The sequence below is a fragment of the Lissotriton vulgaris genome, chromosome 5 (assembly GCF_964263255.1).
Source record: "Lissotriton vulgaris chromosome 5, aLisVul1.2, whole genome shotgun sequence".
NCBI classification, from domain to species: Eukaryota; Metazoa; Chordata; class Amphibia; order Caudata; family Salamandridae; genus Lissotriton; species Lissotriton vulgaris.
This window is the reverse complement of record NC_141693.1, coordinates 53,682,896-53,702,905: the sequence shown is the minus strand read 5'-3', so window position 1 is coordinate 53,702,905 and position 20,010 is coordinate 53,682,896. Positions and strand designations below refer to the sequence as shown.

Below are 20,010 nucleotides of genomic sequence, written 5' to 3'. Positions count from 1 at the left end.
TTTTGAAGTGTGGGGGAACCAATGTAGGATACAGTGTGCCATGGTCAGGTGCAGGTCTCTCTCCGTTACCTCCCTCAGAACCTCCACTACCTCTCCCCAAAAGGAACTCAGCTCAGGGCAAGACCAGAACATGTGTTGGAAGTCTGCAAGATCTGCCGGGCAACGCGGGCAGGAAGCCGGGTGGGTCGGGAAGTATTTGTGTAATTTGTCGGGGGTCAGGTAGGCCCTGTGTAGGACATAGAAGTGCACCAGCTGGAACCTGGCACTGCGCGTCCCATTACGGGCCCGTTCGAGTATGCCATTCCACGCCTCTTCAGGGATCTCCGTCGCCAGGTCAGCCTCCCATTTCGCCTTCAAGGCCAGCAGTGGGGTGACGGACTCCGAGACCATGCGTCGATACAGGCACGTGACAGCCTTGACCGTCCCCGCCATCATCACAACGTACTGGCAGCCCAGAGACAACGGCGGTTCCAGCATGCCCGCCTTCCAATGTTTACGGATCGCCGCCGTCAGTGCCGCGTGAAGGAGGAAGTCCCCACCCGCCAACTCAAAGCGGTCCCTCAATAGGTCAAACGGCAATAGCGCCCCGTTCTCGTACAGGTCGCCCATGGATGACAGCCCCCGCTGGTCCCAGTCATCCAGCCCGCGCCACGAACCTCCATGCGGGAGTGCCCCGCAGAGTTTAAGTGGGATCTCAGGTGCGTACGGAACCGCAATACCGCCCCATCGGCGATACCTGTTCCAGCATTTCCGGGCCGTCGCAAACTCCTGAGTGAGGTGAAAATCTCCCATCGGAAGTCCCAGGACAATCCGGGACAACACCTGGACCGGGCCCGCCGGTTCCCCCGAGCCGTCCTCCCCCTTTCTGGCTCTGGCCACCCACTGCGTCAGCCATTGCAGCTGCGCCGCCAGGTAGTAGCGCTCATAATCCGGCACCGCCAGTCCTCCATCCGCCCGAGGTCGGAGAAGCGTGGCATGCGCCACCCTGCGCCTGCCCACCCCCCACAGGAAGCCGATAACCATCGATCGCAGCCGCCGAAAGTAGCTCGCCGGGATCCAGATCGGGAGGGTGCCGAAGAGATAAAGCAGCCGCGGCAAAGTCACCATCTTGAGTAGCGCCACTCTCCCCATGAGTGACAACTGGAGCGTGCTCCAAAAGTCGAAGCTACCTTTGGTGTGCCTGACTGCCGTCCCGATATTCCCCTCAAGGATATCCGCTCTGTCGTGGAAAATTGAGGTGCCAAGATAACGCAGGCTCCTCTCCTCCCACGTCACGCCCTCCGTGGTTTGCGGGCACATGCGCCGAGGGCGGGCTGGGAACAGGTGGGATTTCGTCCAGTTCACTCGGAGGCCCGACACTCTACTCAGCGACTGTAGGAGGTTCTGAGCTCCACGCAGGGAGTCCGCCGAGTCCGCCAGGAACATCAGCAGATCATCCGCGTACAATGCGATGTGGTGTATCTGTCCATAGACGTCGAGGCCCTGATAAGCCCGGCCCAGCCGGGCTCGCGCCGCAAGGGGCTCTACAGCCAGGGCAAATAGCAGGGGGGAGAGAGGACACCCTTGGCGGGTGCCCCTGCCCACCAAGCACATCTCCGAAATAACTCTCCCAGTTCTGACCCTCGCCGTCGCGTCCTGGTAGAGCAGCTTCGTCCAGTTTACAAAGCTTTCGCCGAGGCCCAGCATGCGCAGAACGTGGAAGAGATAAGGGCATTCCAGGCTGTCAAAGGCCTTCTCCATGTCGACAGCAAACACCACTGTCTCCTCGGTGTCATAGGTGTCAGCCTCCAGTACATGTAGGAGTCGCCGCACGTTAAGCGCCATGTTGCGGGTCGGGATGAAGCCTGACTGGTCAGCGTGGACCAGCATGGGCATATGGGGGAGTAAGCGCGTCGCTAAAATCTTGCTCAAGATCTTGTAATCTAGGTTGAGCATGGACAGTGGGCGGTATGCCGTTCTATCCCATGGTTGCTTGCCCGGCTTCAGTAGGGGGACGATCAATGCCTCCCTCGTGGTCGCAGGAAGACGGCCCAGTCGCTTTGACTCGTTGTATAGCCACGTCAGCCGGGGCGCGAGGAGATCTGCATAGGTGAGATAAAATTCCGTTGGGAATCCGTCAGTGCCCGGCGTCTTGTTCCTGGCCATGCTCTTGATGGCGACACGCACCTCCCTCTCCTCGATCTTGCCTCCGAGCCGCTTCTCGTCCTCCTCCCCCAATACCGGCAGGTCAAGATCCTCCGTAAAGGCCTGGAAGTCCTCCAGCGATGGAAGGACCCTGCTGCGGTAGAGCTCCGTGTAATAGTCATAGAACAAGGCGTTGATCCCTTGTTGGTCAAATCGCGCCGCCCCCACGTGGTCCCGGAGCTCAAGTATGACCGAGCTCCGGCGAGCCGGATTGGCCAGCCAGGCCAGAAGAGCCCCTGACTTGTCTCGTTCCGAGTGCGCCCGCGTAAGGTAAGCCTTGTAGTCAAAACACCGGAGGCGCTCTACCGACGCCGCCACCGCCTCGCGTGCCTCCAGCAGGGCCTCGTGCGTGTCTGGGCATTCAGGCCTTGCCCTCTCCAGCACACGTAGCGCCTCGTCCTCCCTTCCGATTTCCTCCAGCAGCGTTCTCCGCACCCCCGACGACGCTGCGATGCACTGGCCCCGCATCACAGATTTAAATGCGTCCCATTCTATCGCAGCTGAGCCCGCCGTGCCCGCATTCACCTGGAAGTACGCCTCGATGCCCGAGGCTATTGCAGTTCGGAAGAGCTGGTCGTCTAGTACCTCAGGGCGGAGTTTCCAGGCCGGGATCCTCGGGCGGATTTGCGACCAGCGCATCCGCACGAGGAGCGGATTGTGGTCAGAGATCGAGCGCGTAAGGTACTCACTGTGGCACACTTCCGCGTGCACGTCCTGCGAACACAGGAAGGCATCTATGCGAACATGCAACTCATGGAGAGCGGAGAAGAACGAATAGTCCCTGTCCGACGGGTGGTTAGCCCTCCAGGAGTCGACCAGTCCCCACCGGCGCTGCCAGGTCGAACGCGCAAGTGCAAGTTTGCCAGCCGGTGCATTCAGCAGGGGGGGGTGTGATCTGTCCAGGGTAGTGTCAGTTACACTGTTAAAGTCGCCGCCCAAGAGCAAGGGTTCCACTAAGAACGGGGCCAGCTTGTTCGAGAGTAGGGAGAGAAATGCAGGCTGGTCTACATTCGGGGCGTACAGACAACCCAGATTAAGGTCCCTCCCATCCAGTTTGCCTCGCAGCATTATGTATCTCCCCTCCGGGTCAATCACCTGGTGTGTGCACTGAAAAGGTACCCCCGCCCGTACCCAGATGGCAACCCCCCTAGCATAAGCAGAATAGCCAGTGTGAAAGACCTGTCCCCTCCAGCGACGCTGCAGCGCCTTCCCCTCCTTAGCTAGCAGATGCGTTTCCTGAAGGAAGGCGATGTGAATGCCCCGTCTGACTAAGTAGGAGTGGATCTTGTGACGCCTATGCATCGAATGCATCCCCCGTACATTCCATGTGAGACATTTGTAGCCTATGTCGGATCCCATGGGAAAGCCCTTCGCGTCCTATCTACCCTCACCGTGACCCCCCCAGCACGCCCAGGTCCCCCCCCGATCCCCCCCAACTTATGCAAGCGCACTACCCCAACTCCCACACCCCAGGACAGACAACCAACATGGAAACCCCATCCAAACTCAAATATCAAAAGTGTATCACTTCAGAATAGGGCTGGAGCGGCCGCAACGCCTACTCCAGACAGGCCCGAAGCCCCCCGCACCCCACCCCACCTCCCCCAACAATACTCAGGAGAGGTCTCCCGACTCTCCCCTACCCCCACAACACCAGTTATATGTCCCGGGGGAGTATCCGCACCTCACTGCATAGCGTCCAGAAGCGGCCCCCCCATCTGCACCCCCCGTACCTTACATATTCGGCCAGCGTCCCTCGGTCCAGATCAGCCAAGAATACCATCTGCTGTTTGGGGAGTCACCACCGGCAGGTCCGTCTCCGAGAGTTCGTGCCCACTGCTGGAGCCAGGGCTGGGAGCACTGGCCTTCGACTGCTCCGATGCACTACTGGAAGGGCTGGCGTCTCCCTGGCTGATGGCCGCCACTGCCTGCACTGCCTTGGCTCGCTCCTGCTGCCATCCCGACGGGGAACCAGATCGTTGTGTCGGCGTCGTTTCCGTGGAACGCCTCCTGGGTGGGGTCCGCGGCATGGGATCCGCGTCCGGCTCCCCCCTAGCATCCAACCAGCTCCAAGCCTCCTGTGGCGTTAGGAAAAAGTGGGTGCGCTCCCCAGCACTCACCCGCAACCGCGCCGGGAACAGCATAGCGTAGGGCATCTGCAGTGATCTCAGTTTTCGCTTGACCGCCAGGAAGGAGGTAGGCTGTTTCTGCACGTCCCTAGTAAAGTCCGGGAAGACCATGACCCTGCTGTTGTCGATCCTCAGGTCCGGGAGGTCTCTCACCCTCCTCAGGATATGGTCCCTGTCCCTGAAGTGTAAGAGGCGCAGCACAATCGGACGCGGCGGTCCCCCCGGCTTGGGGGGGCGCGCAGGGACTTTGTGTGCCTGTTCGATGGCAAAGAACGGGGAAAGTCCTTCTGGGGCCACTTCAGTCCGCAGCCAGCCCTCCAAGTAGGAGACCGCATCCTGCCCCTCCACTTTTTCGGGGACCCCTACGAGGCGGAGGTTGTTGCGCCTCGAGCGCCCTTCACTGTCCTCAGGTCTGACCTCCAGCACTCGAACCCTCTGCGCCATCTCCGCCAGTGACGCCTTCAACTCAGTCACTTCCCCAGGCATGCTATTCAGGGTTACCTCCGCAGTCGACACACGCTCTTTTAGCTTCCTATGGTCATCCTTCAGCAGGGTCAGGTCCGACCCGATGGCATCCATGCGCTTCTCGAGGGCTTCCCGCGACTCCACTATCCCCTGCATGATGTCCCCCAGAGAAGGATCTCGCGGGCGGGACGAGCTCCCCTCTCCAAGCTCCAGCGGGTCCTCTTCCACGAGGTGGCCCGGGTCGTCTAGCTTCAGGGTCTCAAAGCCCTTCTTCCTGCCCCCCCGCACCATTCTGCTGGGCAGCTAGCCTTACGTTGCTCCGCGGCGGTCGTTAGCGGTACAGAGTACTCCTGCCCTCCTTGCCAGGTCCGCCTCAACGTCTCGCTCCTTTCGCGCCTCTGGGCCCCCGTCAGGCGGTGCACCGGACCACAGTTCAGTGAGCAGGCCCCGCTCCACCAGGGCTGCCGGCCACCAGTGCACCCCGTCTGGGCACTGGATGAGGTCTCTCCCTTCGGGGTGTGCCAGTCTGAGTTCACGCCCGCTAGAGTCAGCCCCAAGGTGGTTCCTGGTGCGTGGGCGCCCCTGGCTCTTGAGCCTCCTTTTCCCTCCCACAGGCCTCACAACAGCAGGTGGCCGGTACCTCCACCTCCACTCACCCCACCATCCGTGTCCGCTCGGCGCTAGCCTGCCGGCTGTGGGGGCACCGCACTTCTCTGGGCAGGGGGGGGGGACCACCGGACTATCTCCACGTCCGGAGGGTGGACACTGCACTCCACGAGGTCCCAGGGTCTCCGAGGTCGGTTATCAAGGCAGATATCGGCAGTCGGGCGCCATGTTAGGGTCAGGCAGGCCGGTCGTCTCTCGCCCTTCAGTCCCGTGTGACCTGTGGCGCCCGCCGCTACTTCTGACCTCCGATGGGTGCAAGAGGCCTCCAGCAACGAACGCCCAGATCCGCTGTGTTCCAGGGCTTCCCAGCTCTGCCCGGGGCTCCGTCGCCAGGCGTGTCAGAGCAGGACGGCGGCCGCCATTTTGGGCGCTCGCAGCTCAGGGTGCTTCGGACACCGCCAGCCGGTCAGTGGGGGCTCACCCAGGGGCCCCCAGGCCTCCGGATACCTCCTACTCGCCCTCAGTACACTCCCGGACACTGCTGTGGGCTTGGGGTCCGAGTCGGGACCCAGGATATGTGGTGGTGCGAGGCGGGCGCGGAGGAGCTCCGGAGTCCCGCTTCCACCTACATCGGCGCCTTGGCCACGCCCCCGGAAACAGTGATCCTCCATATTGTTGACGACGCACTACAAGCCTTAGATCAAAATCGAGCATGCCTACTGATTCTCCTGGACCTATCTTCTGCGTTTGACACAGTAAACTACGAAGCATTACTGACCAGGCTGCAGGATAGGATGGGTATATCTGGCATTGTGTTGAAATGGTTAGAATCATTCCTGCAAAACAGATCACAGAGATTCCTGGTTAACCAATCACTCTCACCATCATGCCCTAACTCAATTGGAGTCCCTCAAGGATCACGGTATCCCCTGATCTGTTTAACTTGTATGTTGAACCTCTTACAGAAATTCTCCGTAATTCACAGATTTCGTATCACATGTACGCAGACGACACACAAATATACATAAAGATCGCGTCCCTGGAAGACATCGAACTAATGAATGAGACGTTAAAAATGACACTGCAATGGCTAACAAACAACCATCTGAAGCTAAATGCTCACAAAACTGAGTTCCTATTAATTGCACCACCAAGGAACCAAACGGAAATGAAGGAATGGACCAAGCTAGTGACAGCGCTAAATTGCACCCCTACCCTAGTCTACTCAGCGAAATCGCTAGGAATCACATTAGATGAGAACCTCGACATGCAAGCCCACATTAAATCCATGGCTAAAAGTGCCCGTTTCCACTTGAACTATATAAGAAAACTGAAACCATTCATCTCAGAGGCGGACCTGAAACTGGCAAACCAATCCTTAGTTATCTCAAGAATTGAATATGGGTGCACCACCTTAGCCGGCCTACCAAAAACGTCTACAGCACCACTAAAAGCATGCCTTAACACAGCGGCAAGACTTATCTCTGGATCGAGGAAATTCGACTATATCTCTCCGCACCTGAAAGCATTAAACTGGCTACCATATAAAAATGGTGTGTACCACCCACAAAGCGCTCCACTACAACACACCTAGATACCTAGCCGGGAAAATTAAACTATCAGGAGGAAACAGACCAGCTAGGAGTGCCAAGGAACTGCTGTTGCGGCCAGCCATCTTCCGGAAGAAAAAGACTTATGACCGAGCATTCTCGGGAGCAGCCCCCAGAATCTGGAATTCACTCCCTCCAAACATTAGAAAGATTCAAAATACAGTATCATTTAAGAGGGAAGTGAAAAGCTTCCTGATGAGTAAATACCTCACATAGTGATGACGGCTGGTCATAGATAGGATCTATTGTTGCCCTAAGACAGAGCGCCGATGTCGCTAGTAGGGAAAGTCGCTAACTTTAAACCAAGATAAACCCTGAACTATGATGCGGTGCAGGAGTCTCTCCTGAGACCTAGTTGTATCCTTACTACTACCTCATGTTTTACTTGATTTATTTCTACGTCCTCACCTCCTGAATGTCTTATATTTATCTACCTCATAATTGTTTGCTGTTTAATCCGTTTTTCAGATATGCTAATCTTTAATCTAACTCATATCGTAAATGCTCATATTATGTAAACATAGTTATATACTCACCTCCAAAAGCCATATAATTACCTACCTCATATCTGTTGTTTTAAATTGTAATTACTTATGTTAATCTTTAACCGACCTCTTAATGTCAAGCGCTCTGATACCCACGGGTCTTGCCCGCGCTATACAAAACACTATAATAAATAAATAAATAATAAATAAATTTCAGCCAGAGTCAATAGTGTATTGCTCGTACATCATCATCTTAAGCACAACAGCCAAACAGTGAATGCCTTTTCCAAATACAAACACCCGCTTCCAGTTAGAGCTGAAGCCGCCCTCATCAGTCACAACATGCCTCATGAGTGAGGTATGCTTAATGATGGTTTAAAATTCACCTACTTCAATCACGCCCTGGTAACACACAGACTAATACATGCTGCACTCACCCATTGGGGTTGAACCTATCGCCTCTCTCGAGAGAGAGGGTGGAGACGGGGGACGCCCTGTAGTCACACTCTTTTTGTTTACAATGGAGATTAAAGATGGGAGACAAACCAAAAGTGAGGCCGAGAAAAAGCATACATTGCATGTGAAACCAAACCATTCCTGTGCCACTCCGCACACACACATGACATATACTCACGTCATCAAGGGTCCAACCCTGCGGTCCTTCCTGTTTGGGTCCCCTGCTCCAGGCTTGTTCTTACCAGGGGCCGGTGAGGGAGTGTGTTTATGTACAGACAAAACTGCTTAAAATGATATGCTGTACGAGCAATACACTATTGACTCTGGCTGAACTGGGCTGAGGATTGGAACGAGGCTTTTAAACACCCACGAGATGGACTGAAAGGAAGACACCGGGGACTTGAAGCATTCGCTCCCTAGAATGAGCCCTTAGAAACCTGGGCAGAGGTTTGAGGATTGAAAGAAGGCTTCTAGAAACCCAAGAGGATGGACAGGAGGGAAGACAAGGAAGAGATTAACAGGTCTAGGAGCAGATCTGAGGATCACAATAAGGTTTATGAGAACTGGATGAGACTTCTTCGGATCACGAAGAGCCAACTGGACAGTACTTGTCTTTAACCAAATTATAATGATATTAGGAAGCACAAAACAGATGTTTTGAGGATTGTCATCATGATTAGGAAATTCTAACCCAGTTGTTGGGACATCTTGAATTGTGTCAAATAAAAGGACAATCTCAGCCAAGTCAGAATTTGAGATTTGTGGCAACAAGAGTAGGAAGAATATTACAATCAAGGCCCAGGGTTTTAAAACAAGATCAGCCGCAGGCCACTGGAAGAGCCGGACACCGGGCCAGTGGAGCCAGAGGTCAGACTGGGGATGGAGCTCAAGAGACACAGGTCAGAGAAGAGGTAGAGCTAGAAAGTTTCCGGGGCTATTCAGGCAGAGTCAGCTGAAAACAACTTTCAAAAACAATTGCCGAGCAGCTTTTGAGTGTTCTGAGGTTCTTGCTTGCCAGACTAGTTTGTGCCTGGCTGTGCTCTCATTTGTTACTTTGATTCCTTCTTTAGTTTGTTCGCTTTTGTACCTGTTGTTCACATTTTATCTTTTCTGTACAGTAAAGGTGTTAGACGGGGACCGGGAGGGTCGGCCGAGGACAAAGGGAGAGGCCTCCGGTGAGGACCGTCTCCAGCGATCGTACAGACAAGTAACTTCCCCCCCACAGATGGACAGCACACAAGGATAAGGTTAACGTTCTTTATATGCAATTCTTGAATTACGTGGTACGGTACAATGAGATCAGGACACGAGGATCCTCTCAATTCTAGTCTCTGAAAGGGAAAGGGGTAGCGGGACAGTCTTTGTTACCAATCTGGTATTGAGATGAGACGATAGTAGCTCACAATCCTCGAGCTCGGCGTTCGAGAAGGACGGGCCGCGGCAGCGCCAGCAGGTCCCGAGGTGGTCGTAGGTACTCCTCTAGTTTTTCCATTTGGAATTTCTCTGTAGATCCGCTCTCTTTGGTCGACATTGTGGTTTAGTCGTGGGGTGAGTTACTCTCTGTACGATTACGCGTTGGTTCGGATCGCGCCGCTGGCCACCAATGTTAGACGGGGACCGGGAGGGTCGGCCGAGGACAAGGGGAGAGGCCTCCGGTGAGGACCGTCTCCAGCGATCGTACAGACAAGTAACTTCCCCCCCACAGATGGACACCACACAAGGATAAGGTTAACGTTCTTTATATGCAATTCTTGAAGTACGGTGGTACGGTACAATGAGATCAGGACACGAGGATCCTCTCAATTCTAGTCTCTGAAAGGGAAAGGGGTAGCGGGACAGTCTTTGTTACCAATCTGGTATTGAGATGAGACGATGGTAGCTCACAATCCTCGAGCTCGGCGTTCGAGAAGGACGGGCCGCGGCAGCGCCAGCAGGTCCCGAGGTGGTCGTAGATAGAAACGGGCCGCGGCAGCGCCAGCAGGTCCCGACGAGGACGAAGGTTGCAAGAAGGCCGCGGCAGCGCCAGCAGGTCCAACGAGGATGAAGTTTGCAGAAGGCCGCGGCAGCGCCAGCAGGCAGGACGACAGTTCACGAGGCAGGGCTGCGGCAGCACCAGCAGTCCGTCAAGGATGAGTTCTTCACGGTGTCTCTCGACTCCAGGATACAACTGTCTTCCTGCTCTGGAGCTGCCCCAGTTATAGGTCTGGCGCCCTTTGATGTCCGGACCCTCGCACTTGGAGGTCGGGAGGTCCGGGATGAGGGAGTCCAGACACCCAGCAGGGGGGTGGAGCCAGCGCCCGGGGAGGCTGGGGGCGATTGGCACCTGGCGGGGGAGAGCCATCGACACTTCTTTCTCTCATTGACCTGCCAAGTGGTCAGTTCACCTCCTGGGTGGATGGTGGTGCCGGGATGTCGGGGACTGGCCAGGCCCAGGGTCGGGGTCGGGCTGAGGCCACGCGGCCTCGTGGTGCAGTGTCCAAGATGGCGGCCGGGCCGGGCAATGGTGCTGACGGTGGCCCGGGCCAGTAATACAGAGATGTCCGGTAGCAGGAGTCCCGTAGGGGACGGTTTGCGGGTTGCGTCTGTGGGTAGCACCTGGAGAGCCGGTGTCCGGGCCCTGTCATGCGGGGAGGGAGCGAGCCCTTCATGTGGCCTGTCCAACAAAAGGGTTTAATGGTTCTGTCCCTGTCGCCCTTGGGCTCAAGATTACCTATTGTGTGGATAAACAGGTAAGGCCTAAAACTGGGGCATTTATACATTGAAGTGGGAAAGGTGCTGATCTGGAGTTAATCATATGGTCGGGTATGTTTCACCATACTCGGTCTGCAGTGTGATTACTTTCCTATCTATGAGTCTGTGTCTTAACTATTCATCAGAATTCAGTGCTTGTGACACTCACTGAGTCGTGTGTGGATCCCTCCACTCTATCCACTCTTTCCCCTTTGAGAATATCCTTGGAGACTGTTTTCCAAAGGCCTTTTTGAGCAATATGTGACAAGAAGTTTGAGATTGGCATCGAGGACCAGCTGTGCACAATCCCTAAACCTGACAAAAAACTTGAGGGGTTTTCCAGGAATGCAATGAAGTTTGCTGTGGCTCATGGCACTTTTTATAAGACTGGTGGTAGGTTAACAAAATTTAAAGAAGTTCAATTATTTCAGCACTCAAACGAGTTTCCAGAGGATGCGAGTGAGAATTCTCAGGACTCACTGATGTTTTCAGGGGACTCAGCAGAATTCTGAGATCTCAATAAAGTTTTATGAGGATCTGAAGATTTCTTAAATCAATATGAAGGGTTTGAAAGAACGTGTGGATATATTGTGGATTCTGAGACCAGGGAGAATAATGCAGGTACAGTTTAGATCTTTCAAAGTACTGGATCTAACTTTCTGAGGACCATAGGTGAAAAGTATTTATTTTACAAAATTAGGTTTTTGACATATTTCTTTTTCAGGATAGGGATTTGTGAACTCAGCAGTGGACTTTGCACACTTCAGCAGCAAGGAATGCTGCATACACACTGAGAGGAGGATAATACATCAGCCTTACCGGCTCAGGGTGCTCTTGACATCCTGCAAAACAGAGAAAGAAATACAATGAGATCAGTTTCCACAGAAGATTTTAACATTTAGTATTACTTTAGGAGTGAAATGTGTTTGGAAATTTAAGCTTCATTGACTCTTCTATCTCTTGTTTGAAGAGATTGGGAGCTGCCCCCACAGCCGCGTACAAAGTCTGATATTCTGTCGACACAGGCGGTGATATCCAGAATGGAAATCCCATGACACAGCACAATCTGCAATGTTCTGAAAGGGGTCACATGACACAACAGAGGCTATGATAGGCTGAGTACTTTAAAAAGGATCTCCACCCCTGAAAACCCCAAGAGTTCACCTTTTCACCACTGGTCCTTGACCTCTAGTTGTGTAAGTCACTGTTAAAATGGAATAAGGAGCTGCAACCTTTAGAGCCTGCCTTTTAATATATGGCCAACTGAGTCTGAACAGTTAGGGTAAGGGGCTGTGGGTAGGCTGCAGAAAACATGTATAAAGACTGTGTGTGCACTATGAGTGTTGCATGTGTGGATTAGGGTGAGCGGGGAACGTGTCTCTTGTGCGTTAACCTAAGGGGATAGAATTTTGTATCTGTTGTGTGTCAATGCAACCCAATACGGAAGACGGAAAGATGGGAAAAGTCTGCCAAACAAGGAGGGAGGTTATGGGTATATTAAAGTCCTTTGAAGCTGACCAGGCTCCTCTGGAAGGAAGGAGGGAGACAGGTGCCACTTAGATGTGCCAGGACAGACCCGGACCACTTCCTGCTTCATTCGTCTCCAGAATGGATGCTGTGGACAGTTTTGTGTAGCAGCTAAGTTGGAAGGCGTCTCCCTCTTTTGTGCCTTTGTCTCAGATTCCATCAATGCACACCCACTTCTACTCCCAGTTACTGCCACGTCTGAGCGAACACAAACTTTGGCCTGAACATTCTGCGTAAATAAATACATTATCAGGAACTGCCTGAAACCAGCTCCTGAGATGGATCTATGGAGCCCTCATCTATTCATTGGTTGTTATAATTCACAGGAAAGGGCTGTTCCTTTCTGGTCACAGATTATTAACTATTGTGATTGCAGTATCCTAAAAAACAATGAATTCCCAGGAAAGGGCTGTTCCTTTCTGGTCCAATAATGTTTCTGGACCATAATATTGGGAGGAGTGGCCATAGATCTTTACCTACTGTGATTGGACTATCCTAACAACCAATGAATTCACAGGAAAGGGTTTTTCCTTTCTGGTCCAAATGTGTTTTTTGACCATTAAATTGGTTGATGCAGGGTGATCGGTTATGTTAACCAAGGTGGATGGTAAATGGTGTAAAATGTCTTTATAGAATCAGTGTCGTCGACAAAGATTCAGAAGAAGGTCAGTGACAGTGGTGGCATGTCGTATTATTCAGTCTGAGCTTACAGGTCAGTGGCGAAAAGAGTGAATTATATTTTGCTTGCATTGTGGCTTGGGTGCTTTTACCCAATGTATTGGCTAGCAGTTGGTTCTGTTTGTAGTCTTTGGATATTATGCACTTGGGATTGCTCTTTTTTGATACGTATAGGTCAAGATTAGTGATTTTGGAGAGGATTAACTCATATATTGGAGAGGCCCTTTACTTGTTTGAAGTGGATAACCTTATGGTGTTATAGCATGTTATGATTTCCTAAGGGACTCTATGATGGATATCAAGCTGAGATTTAGAATAATTAAACTTTTTTGGGAGGGTTAAAATGTTTTCCTGATTTTTATTTTACAGAACCCAATGGAGTGTGGATATGAAGCTGTGATATTTATATATGGTCACCGGGTATTTCCCTACAACAATGTAGGAGCAGTGCAAGTGTTTCAAGTGAGGAGTTGAACATTTAATGCTCTTATCAAAAAAATAAAAAGATATCAAATATCAGGTTAAATATTAATAGAATTTGTAGATACTGGGGAGTCATTAGTATGGCGGGCGGATCGCCACCGCCCGTATGGCGGTGGCGATCCGCCCGCCATAAACCACCGCCCGCTTTAAATTTCCCCCCGCCACATTACCATGGCGGCGGACGGTCTTTTCGTCCGCCAGTCTCCTGCCCCGTCGAAGTGTCAATCGTGCGGAAAAGCTGCTAACATGGTGGCGGTGTCTGGGAGACACCGCCATCCATATTAGTATGTCTGCGGGGAAATGCAGGCGGTTCACGCAATTGGGGGCCCATAGCGGGCCCCCAGGGATTCTGGGGGGTGCACATGGGGGGGTACCTCTGGTACCGCCCTGCAGTTCCATGCACAACATGGCAGGCACCGCGCGGTGCCTGCCACGTTGTGCATGGAACTGCACGACATGCCTTCTTGGCATTGCGGCGGGCGGTGCTGAGAGCACCACCCGACGCAATTCCAAGAATGCAGGATGCGCCCGCCAGTGTGGCGGGCGCATCCTAATGGCGGGCGCATCCTAATGTCACAGACGGGACCCCCGCAGCAATGTCCCATTTCACAAAAGGTCTTTTTCCAATAGGAATATTTTTTTAATTAAATGTAAAAATCTTTTTTTGATGTTAATATGAATCCTGAACATCTTAATATGTTTTTGTAAATCTAGGTATTTCGGGGATAATTGATCGATTTTACACTTAGACTTCGCTGTGACATTGCTGTAACGAAATACATTAAGTAAGGTTATTGGATTAGATATCCATGTTGAGGACGTGGTAAATTATTAATGAACTATTCACTAGAAAGGTGTTGCATATAACACTCTGATTTGGTGGGATAAATGATGGAAATGTATTTTGTCAATAAAATTGGGGATTGGTGATTGTATGTCTTTTCAATGGTGAACTATGTGTTAGTATGTTATAGGAAAACAATGTGCATGTAATAAGTGATACAAAGTATTGTTTTAAAATATGGTTTGTATGTAAACGTTGTTCCGTCTGAGCCTGTGTGTGTAAGTTGTAACACTGTTTATGCATTGTAATGGATTAATCATTTATTTTGTATGATGTGTTTTTAGATATGTTTGTACATGTACATATGTAAATTTTCTTTGAGCCCTGATGAAGTCCTTTCAGGGGAAGAAACGCATTGGGTGGGTGTTTCTTCGATGTATTGAAGAATAATAAAGAGCATTGTTTGAGACTTCATACCACTGCTCCGATGTCACTTTGATATTGGAGAAGAGTACATTGATATTGACACCATTGAACCAGGTGTACTTCGTGAAAGGAGGAGAGAAGAAACACAGAGACCATACTCTCCGATACAATTGTTGGACTCTTGAGGCACTCCCTTTCGTGTGTTTTTTTCTGTTTTATTGCCCCTTATATTGGGATGTGTTAGCGACATACACGCAACCAACATTGTAGAGCTCTCCAACCCCAACGCCGGAAACAACGACATCACCCCTTCGCAAGACCTCTGCAACTCCCTCGCCTCCTACTTCCACAACAAGATCGCGGACATACACAACAGCTTCAGCACTCAACCGACGAACGCCACGACGAACCACCGCCCCCCACCACCACCCTCCGCGCCTGGACTCCGATCAGCACCGAAGACACCATCCGCATGATGAACTCCATCCACTCCGGATCTCCGACCGACCCCTGCCCTCACCACGTCTTCAACAAGGCCGACGCTGTCATCGCACCCCACCTGCGGGACATCATCAACACCTCCTTCGACACCGCCACCTTCCCGGAGAGCTGGAAGCATGCCGAACTCAGCGCCCTACTCAAGAAGCCATCGGCCGACCCGACCGACCTCAAGAACTACCGCCCCATCTCGCTGCTCCCGTTTCCTGCAAAAGTCATCGAGAAGACCGTCAACAAGCAGCTGGCTGCCTTCCTCGAGACGAACGGATCCCTCGACCCCTCGCAGTCTGGCTTCCGGGCCAACCACAGCACCGAGACTGCCCTGATCGCAGCCACCAATGACATCCGAGTGCTGCTCGACAACGGAGAAACAGCGGCCCTCATCCTCCTCGACCTCTCTGCGGCCTTCGACACTGTCTGCCACCGTACCCTAGTACAACGCCTCAGCAACGTCGGAGTCCAGGAGAAGGCACTGGAGTGGATCATCTCCTTCCTCGCCGGAAGGACACAGAGAGTCCGTCTCCCTCCGTTCAGATCTGAAGCCACCGAAGTCATCTGCGGCGTCCCTCAAGGCTCCTCGCTCAGTCCAACCCTCTTCAACGTCTACATGAGCCCCCTCGCAGACATCGCACGCCAGCACAACCTCAACATCATCTCCTACGCCGACGACACCCAGCTGATCCTCTCCCTCACCAACGACCCCGCCACCGCCAGAGCCAACCTTCACGAAGGGATGAAAGAGGTAGCCGAATGGATGAAGAACAGCCGCCTTAAACTGATCTCGGACAAGACGGAAGTCCTCATCCTGGGATCCTCACCCGCCGCTTGGGACGACTCCTGGTGGCCCCCCGCCCTAGGCAGCGCACCCAAACCAACAGACCACGCACGCAACCTGGGCTTCATCCTGGACTCCTCCCTCTCCATGACCAGACAAGTCAACGCCGTCTCCTCGTCGTGCTTCAACATCCTGCGCATGCTACGTAAGATCTTCCGGTGGATCCCCACCGAGACCAGAAAGACGGTCACCCAGGCCCTCGTCACCAGCCGTCTGGACTACGGCAACTCCCTCTACGCCGGAACCACCGCCAAACTCCAGGAGAGACTCCAGCGGATCCAGAACGCCTCAGCACGACTCATCCTGGACATCCCCCGTCGCAGCCACATCTCCGGACACCTGAGAGACCTGCACTGGCTCCCGGTCAACAAGAGAATCACCTTCCGTCTCCTCACCCACGCACACAAAGCCCTACACAACCAAGGCCCAGGATACCTCAACAGCCGCCTCAACTTCTACGCTCCCAAACGCCAGCTTCGATCGACCAGCCACGCCCTTGCCACCGTCCCCCGCATCCGAAGAGCCACCACAGGGGGACGGTCCATCTCCTACCTCGCCGCCAAGACATGGAACTCCCTCCCCACCCACCTCCGCCTGACCCAGGACCACCTCGCCTTCAGGAAGCAACTCAAGACCTGGCTGTTCGAGCAGTAGCGGACCCCCCTCCCCCAGCGCCTTGAGACCCTCTGGGTGAGTAGCGCGCTATATAAATGCGATGATTGATTGATTGATTAAGCAATATTTGCGGCGGGCATTGTGAAGGCGTCCAATCTCCCTTCGATATCTTTGTTTTTTATGGCTGTTATTCTTGTGGACCTGGACCCAGGCACCGTCTTGTATCTTAAATTCACATTCAGAATTAAAGATATAAAGGAGGCTGTGAGGTCGCTTTGAGATGCTCCGGATCCGGTTCCTCATGGTCTTCAGTGAGAGCAATACAAGGAACTCTCAGGGTTTTCATCCAGTCTTTCTAAAGATTCCTCAAGAGGTCACATTAACGGGCTACGGACCACCATTCTAACAGGAGCAAGAGTTTGCCTATCTTTGAGACCGAAAAGTCTCCCATTTTCTCTTGTAAGCATTGAAAAGGAAGTGTAATCCACATTTTTATCTACATGGGTGGTGGCCTTGAGCCCCAAATTTGGTCACCCTGGAAAACATGGCTTCATTATCAGACAAGGGTCTACAGTGAGCACTAGTTTGGCCACACCCTTTCTCAAATGAGCTCCAGTTATAAACAAACATTTATCTATAATTTTCATAGAAGCAGAAATGGCTTTTAGTCTAACTTTATTGGTCAATTACATTTCTGTACCAACATTGACGGCCATGATCAGAATAAACAAATTCACCTTAGACTGTTTTAGAATTGGGCCTGGAACCAGAGAAAGATGATCCCTAGGGCCATATTTATGAATGGATAGAGCTGCTTTTGCACCACAATACAACCCTTAAGTGTGATTTATCAAGCCACGTAAGTCCAGCTTCCGTGGCCCGGAGCAGCTTGATAGATCCACAGCAATGCAACGCAGCGCACATCGCTGCGTTGTTACTCTGCCCCAAGGAGGCCAGTGCGGAAACCCGTCGGCGCCCGTCCGTCACCAGGAGCCAGAACCCCTGCCCCCCTTCCATCAGAACTGAGGTACCCCCAAGAATCACTTACTCTTCTGAAGCCTTACAAAAATTGACAACTTATATTTCTAACCAAATCAATCAGGCAGAAAATTCTTCCAAAGTGCTATTTAAAGTGCTTAACGCTTTCATAAACCCTAGACTTTGCTCTCAAGAAATACATGCGTCACAAGCACTTTGTGATTCTCTGTCCAACCACTTTGAAGACAAAATCAAAGTGATCCCTCAGAACTCCCCTAGCCTGTCTGAACAAGCATGTGTGGAGATTACTTTCATCCCGCCCCACTCGGACAGCGCCACCAGGTTCAGAAAGTTGAATGCTTTCTCACCGTAGACAATTCAGAAAGCTCTAGCATTAGCATTGCTGGAGGCACAGCGAGGGGAAATAACTTTATTTTACTGTCGTTCTGCAACACACATAGAAAGAGAAAAAAGCCTCCTCTGAAGGTTTCCCTTCCTGCACAGAAACAATCATCCCCGCAACGCAGGCGCCCTTGCACCATGGTAATAAGGGGCCTGCCTCGGCGCACAGCAGCCCGTTGTGCGCCGGCGCAGGAGAAAAGGACAGGAATGTGCCGTACCTGATAGACACAGCGCATCCCTGCCCTTTTCTTTTACCGTAGGGCAGCGCAACAGGAAGGCGTGCGGCGCTGCCGTATGGTAAAACCTCATAAATGAGGCCCCTGATCTTACAGTGATCGTGTTATTGGGCTTCAGTTGCCGCCCTGGGGACCTAATCTGTTGTTTTCAGTTTTTGTTATTATAACTGTAAATTTATATTTTTGGCTTCACCCTGAAGGAGCGTTAACAACTTTGTTAATTCCGTTTACTATAATTTTGGAACAAAACGTTTCCATGTACACTAATTCCACTTCTATATTGCTCGCTGATACATTGGCATACCACAGACGCGCGCGCGCTCTATAAATGCATTACTTACTCATTTACTGTTTCCAGTGTGAACTTAAGTGCTGATATATTTATTGATATAATATATAGTGTGATCTGCTGTTATGATAGAACAAAATGGCAATAAATTAATATTTTTAAAAAAATCATTACCTTTTTATAAATGACGAATTACATAGCTCACTGTTCATCCTAACATGAAGTTAAAATATGTAGTGTCCATTAGGAAAAAAGTAAACGCTGTAGAAGAGAAAGAAATGTTTTCACACTTCTGAGGAAGTTGGTTTCTTTCACATTCTCACAGATTTTGCTTCTCACTATGCTGCACATTTTTATCCTGCTTTTTTTACATTCTGCTCCCCTGTCTCCATATGTTAATTACTGTCACTGGGATTGGTTGGTGTGCTGCACCGCGCATAATAAGAAAAAATGCATATATACAAAACAACTCTTCTGCATATTGAGATGGGTTACTGACATGTATGTGACATTGTAAGAAGTTAAGGTAAAGTCAGCTGTTTGTATATTGTATTGAGCTCTCAGCATAAAAGGGACAATATAGAACTGTCTGTATGTATGCTGTGTGCCTGTCGGAGTGCATGGGGTCACTGTGCATTGACTCAGACAGGAGATCATGTGTGTTCCGCCGACACATGTAACACTGCACACAAAAAATAGATAATTCACTTCCTTCTTTTGTTTAATTTACCAAACAGTATCTCACCTTCAGGAGTTCCCACGCCGGCGCCTCACACTTCTTTTCTATCTCCGTTATCAGGGTCTTGAGAGAGATGATTTGATTGGACAGTTTGGTGATATTTGCATTTTCTGCCATGGTAATTTTCTTCTCCATCTCCTCCAGTTTTTCATGCAGTGCTTGCTTATTTTCTTTCAGGAGCTGCTGTAGTTTTTCAAATTCAGATTCAATTTTCTGCTTCTCAGTTCTTAACGTGTCCTGTCAGGAGCAAAGAAAAGATGGTTAGATATAACAAGCATTTGCAATGCAATGGTCTCGGCATCATTAAAGGTAGAGCTATTGGCATTGCTCATGACATTTTTTTTTCTTTAAATCAAAAATAAATGGCATTGTCATTAACATTGCCAATACACAGCACTCTGCACTCAACAGCACACAATGCTCTGCACACTCACTCTGCACTCACTGCTCTGCACACTCACTCTGCACTCACTGCTCTGCATACTCACTCTGCACTCACTGCTCTGCACACTCACTCTGCACTCACTGCTCTGCACACTCACTCTGCACTCACTGCTCTGCACACTCACTCTGCACTCACTGCTCTGCACACTCACTCTGCACTCACTGCTCTGCACACTCACTCTGCACTCACTGTTCTGCACACTCACTCTGCACTCACTACTCTGCACTCACTACTCTGCACTCACTACTCTGCACTCACCACTCACTACTCTGCACTCACTACTCTGCACTCACTACTCTGCACTCACTACTCTGCACTCACTACTCTGCACTCACTACTCTGCACACACTACTCTGCACTCACTACTCTGCACTCACCACTCACTACTCTGCACTCACTACTCACTACTC

At 51.5% G+C, this 20,010-nt stretch overlaps 1 protein-coding gene across 1 annotated transcript in view; it reads right to left on the bottom strand.

Moving 5' to 3' along the window:
* LOC147710130 (E3 ubiquitin-protein ligase TRIM39-like) overlaps positions 1-20,010 on the bottom strand; it is a 151,665-nt gene that overhangs the window by 58,514 nt on the left and 73,141 nt on the right. The window contains exons 3-4 of the mRNA XM_086920825.1: positions 19,162-19,392; positions 11,485-11,507 (exon numbers count right to left, since the gene is read on the bottom strand). Of these exons, the coding sequence (XP_086776951.1) occupies positions 11,485-11,507; positions 19,162-19,392 (254 nt within the window). The remainder of the gene's footprint in view (positions 1-11,484; positions 11,508-19,161; positions 19,393-20,010) is intronic.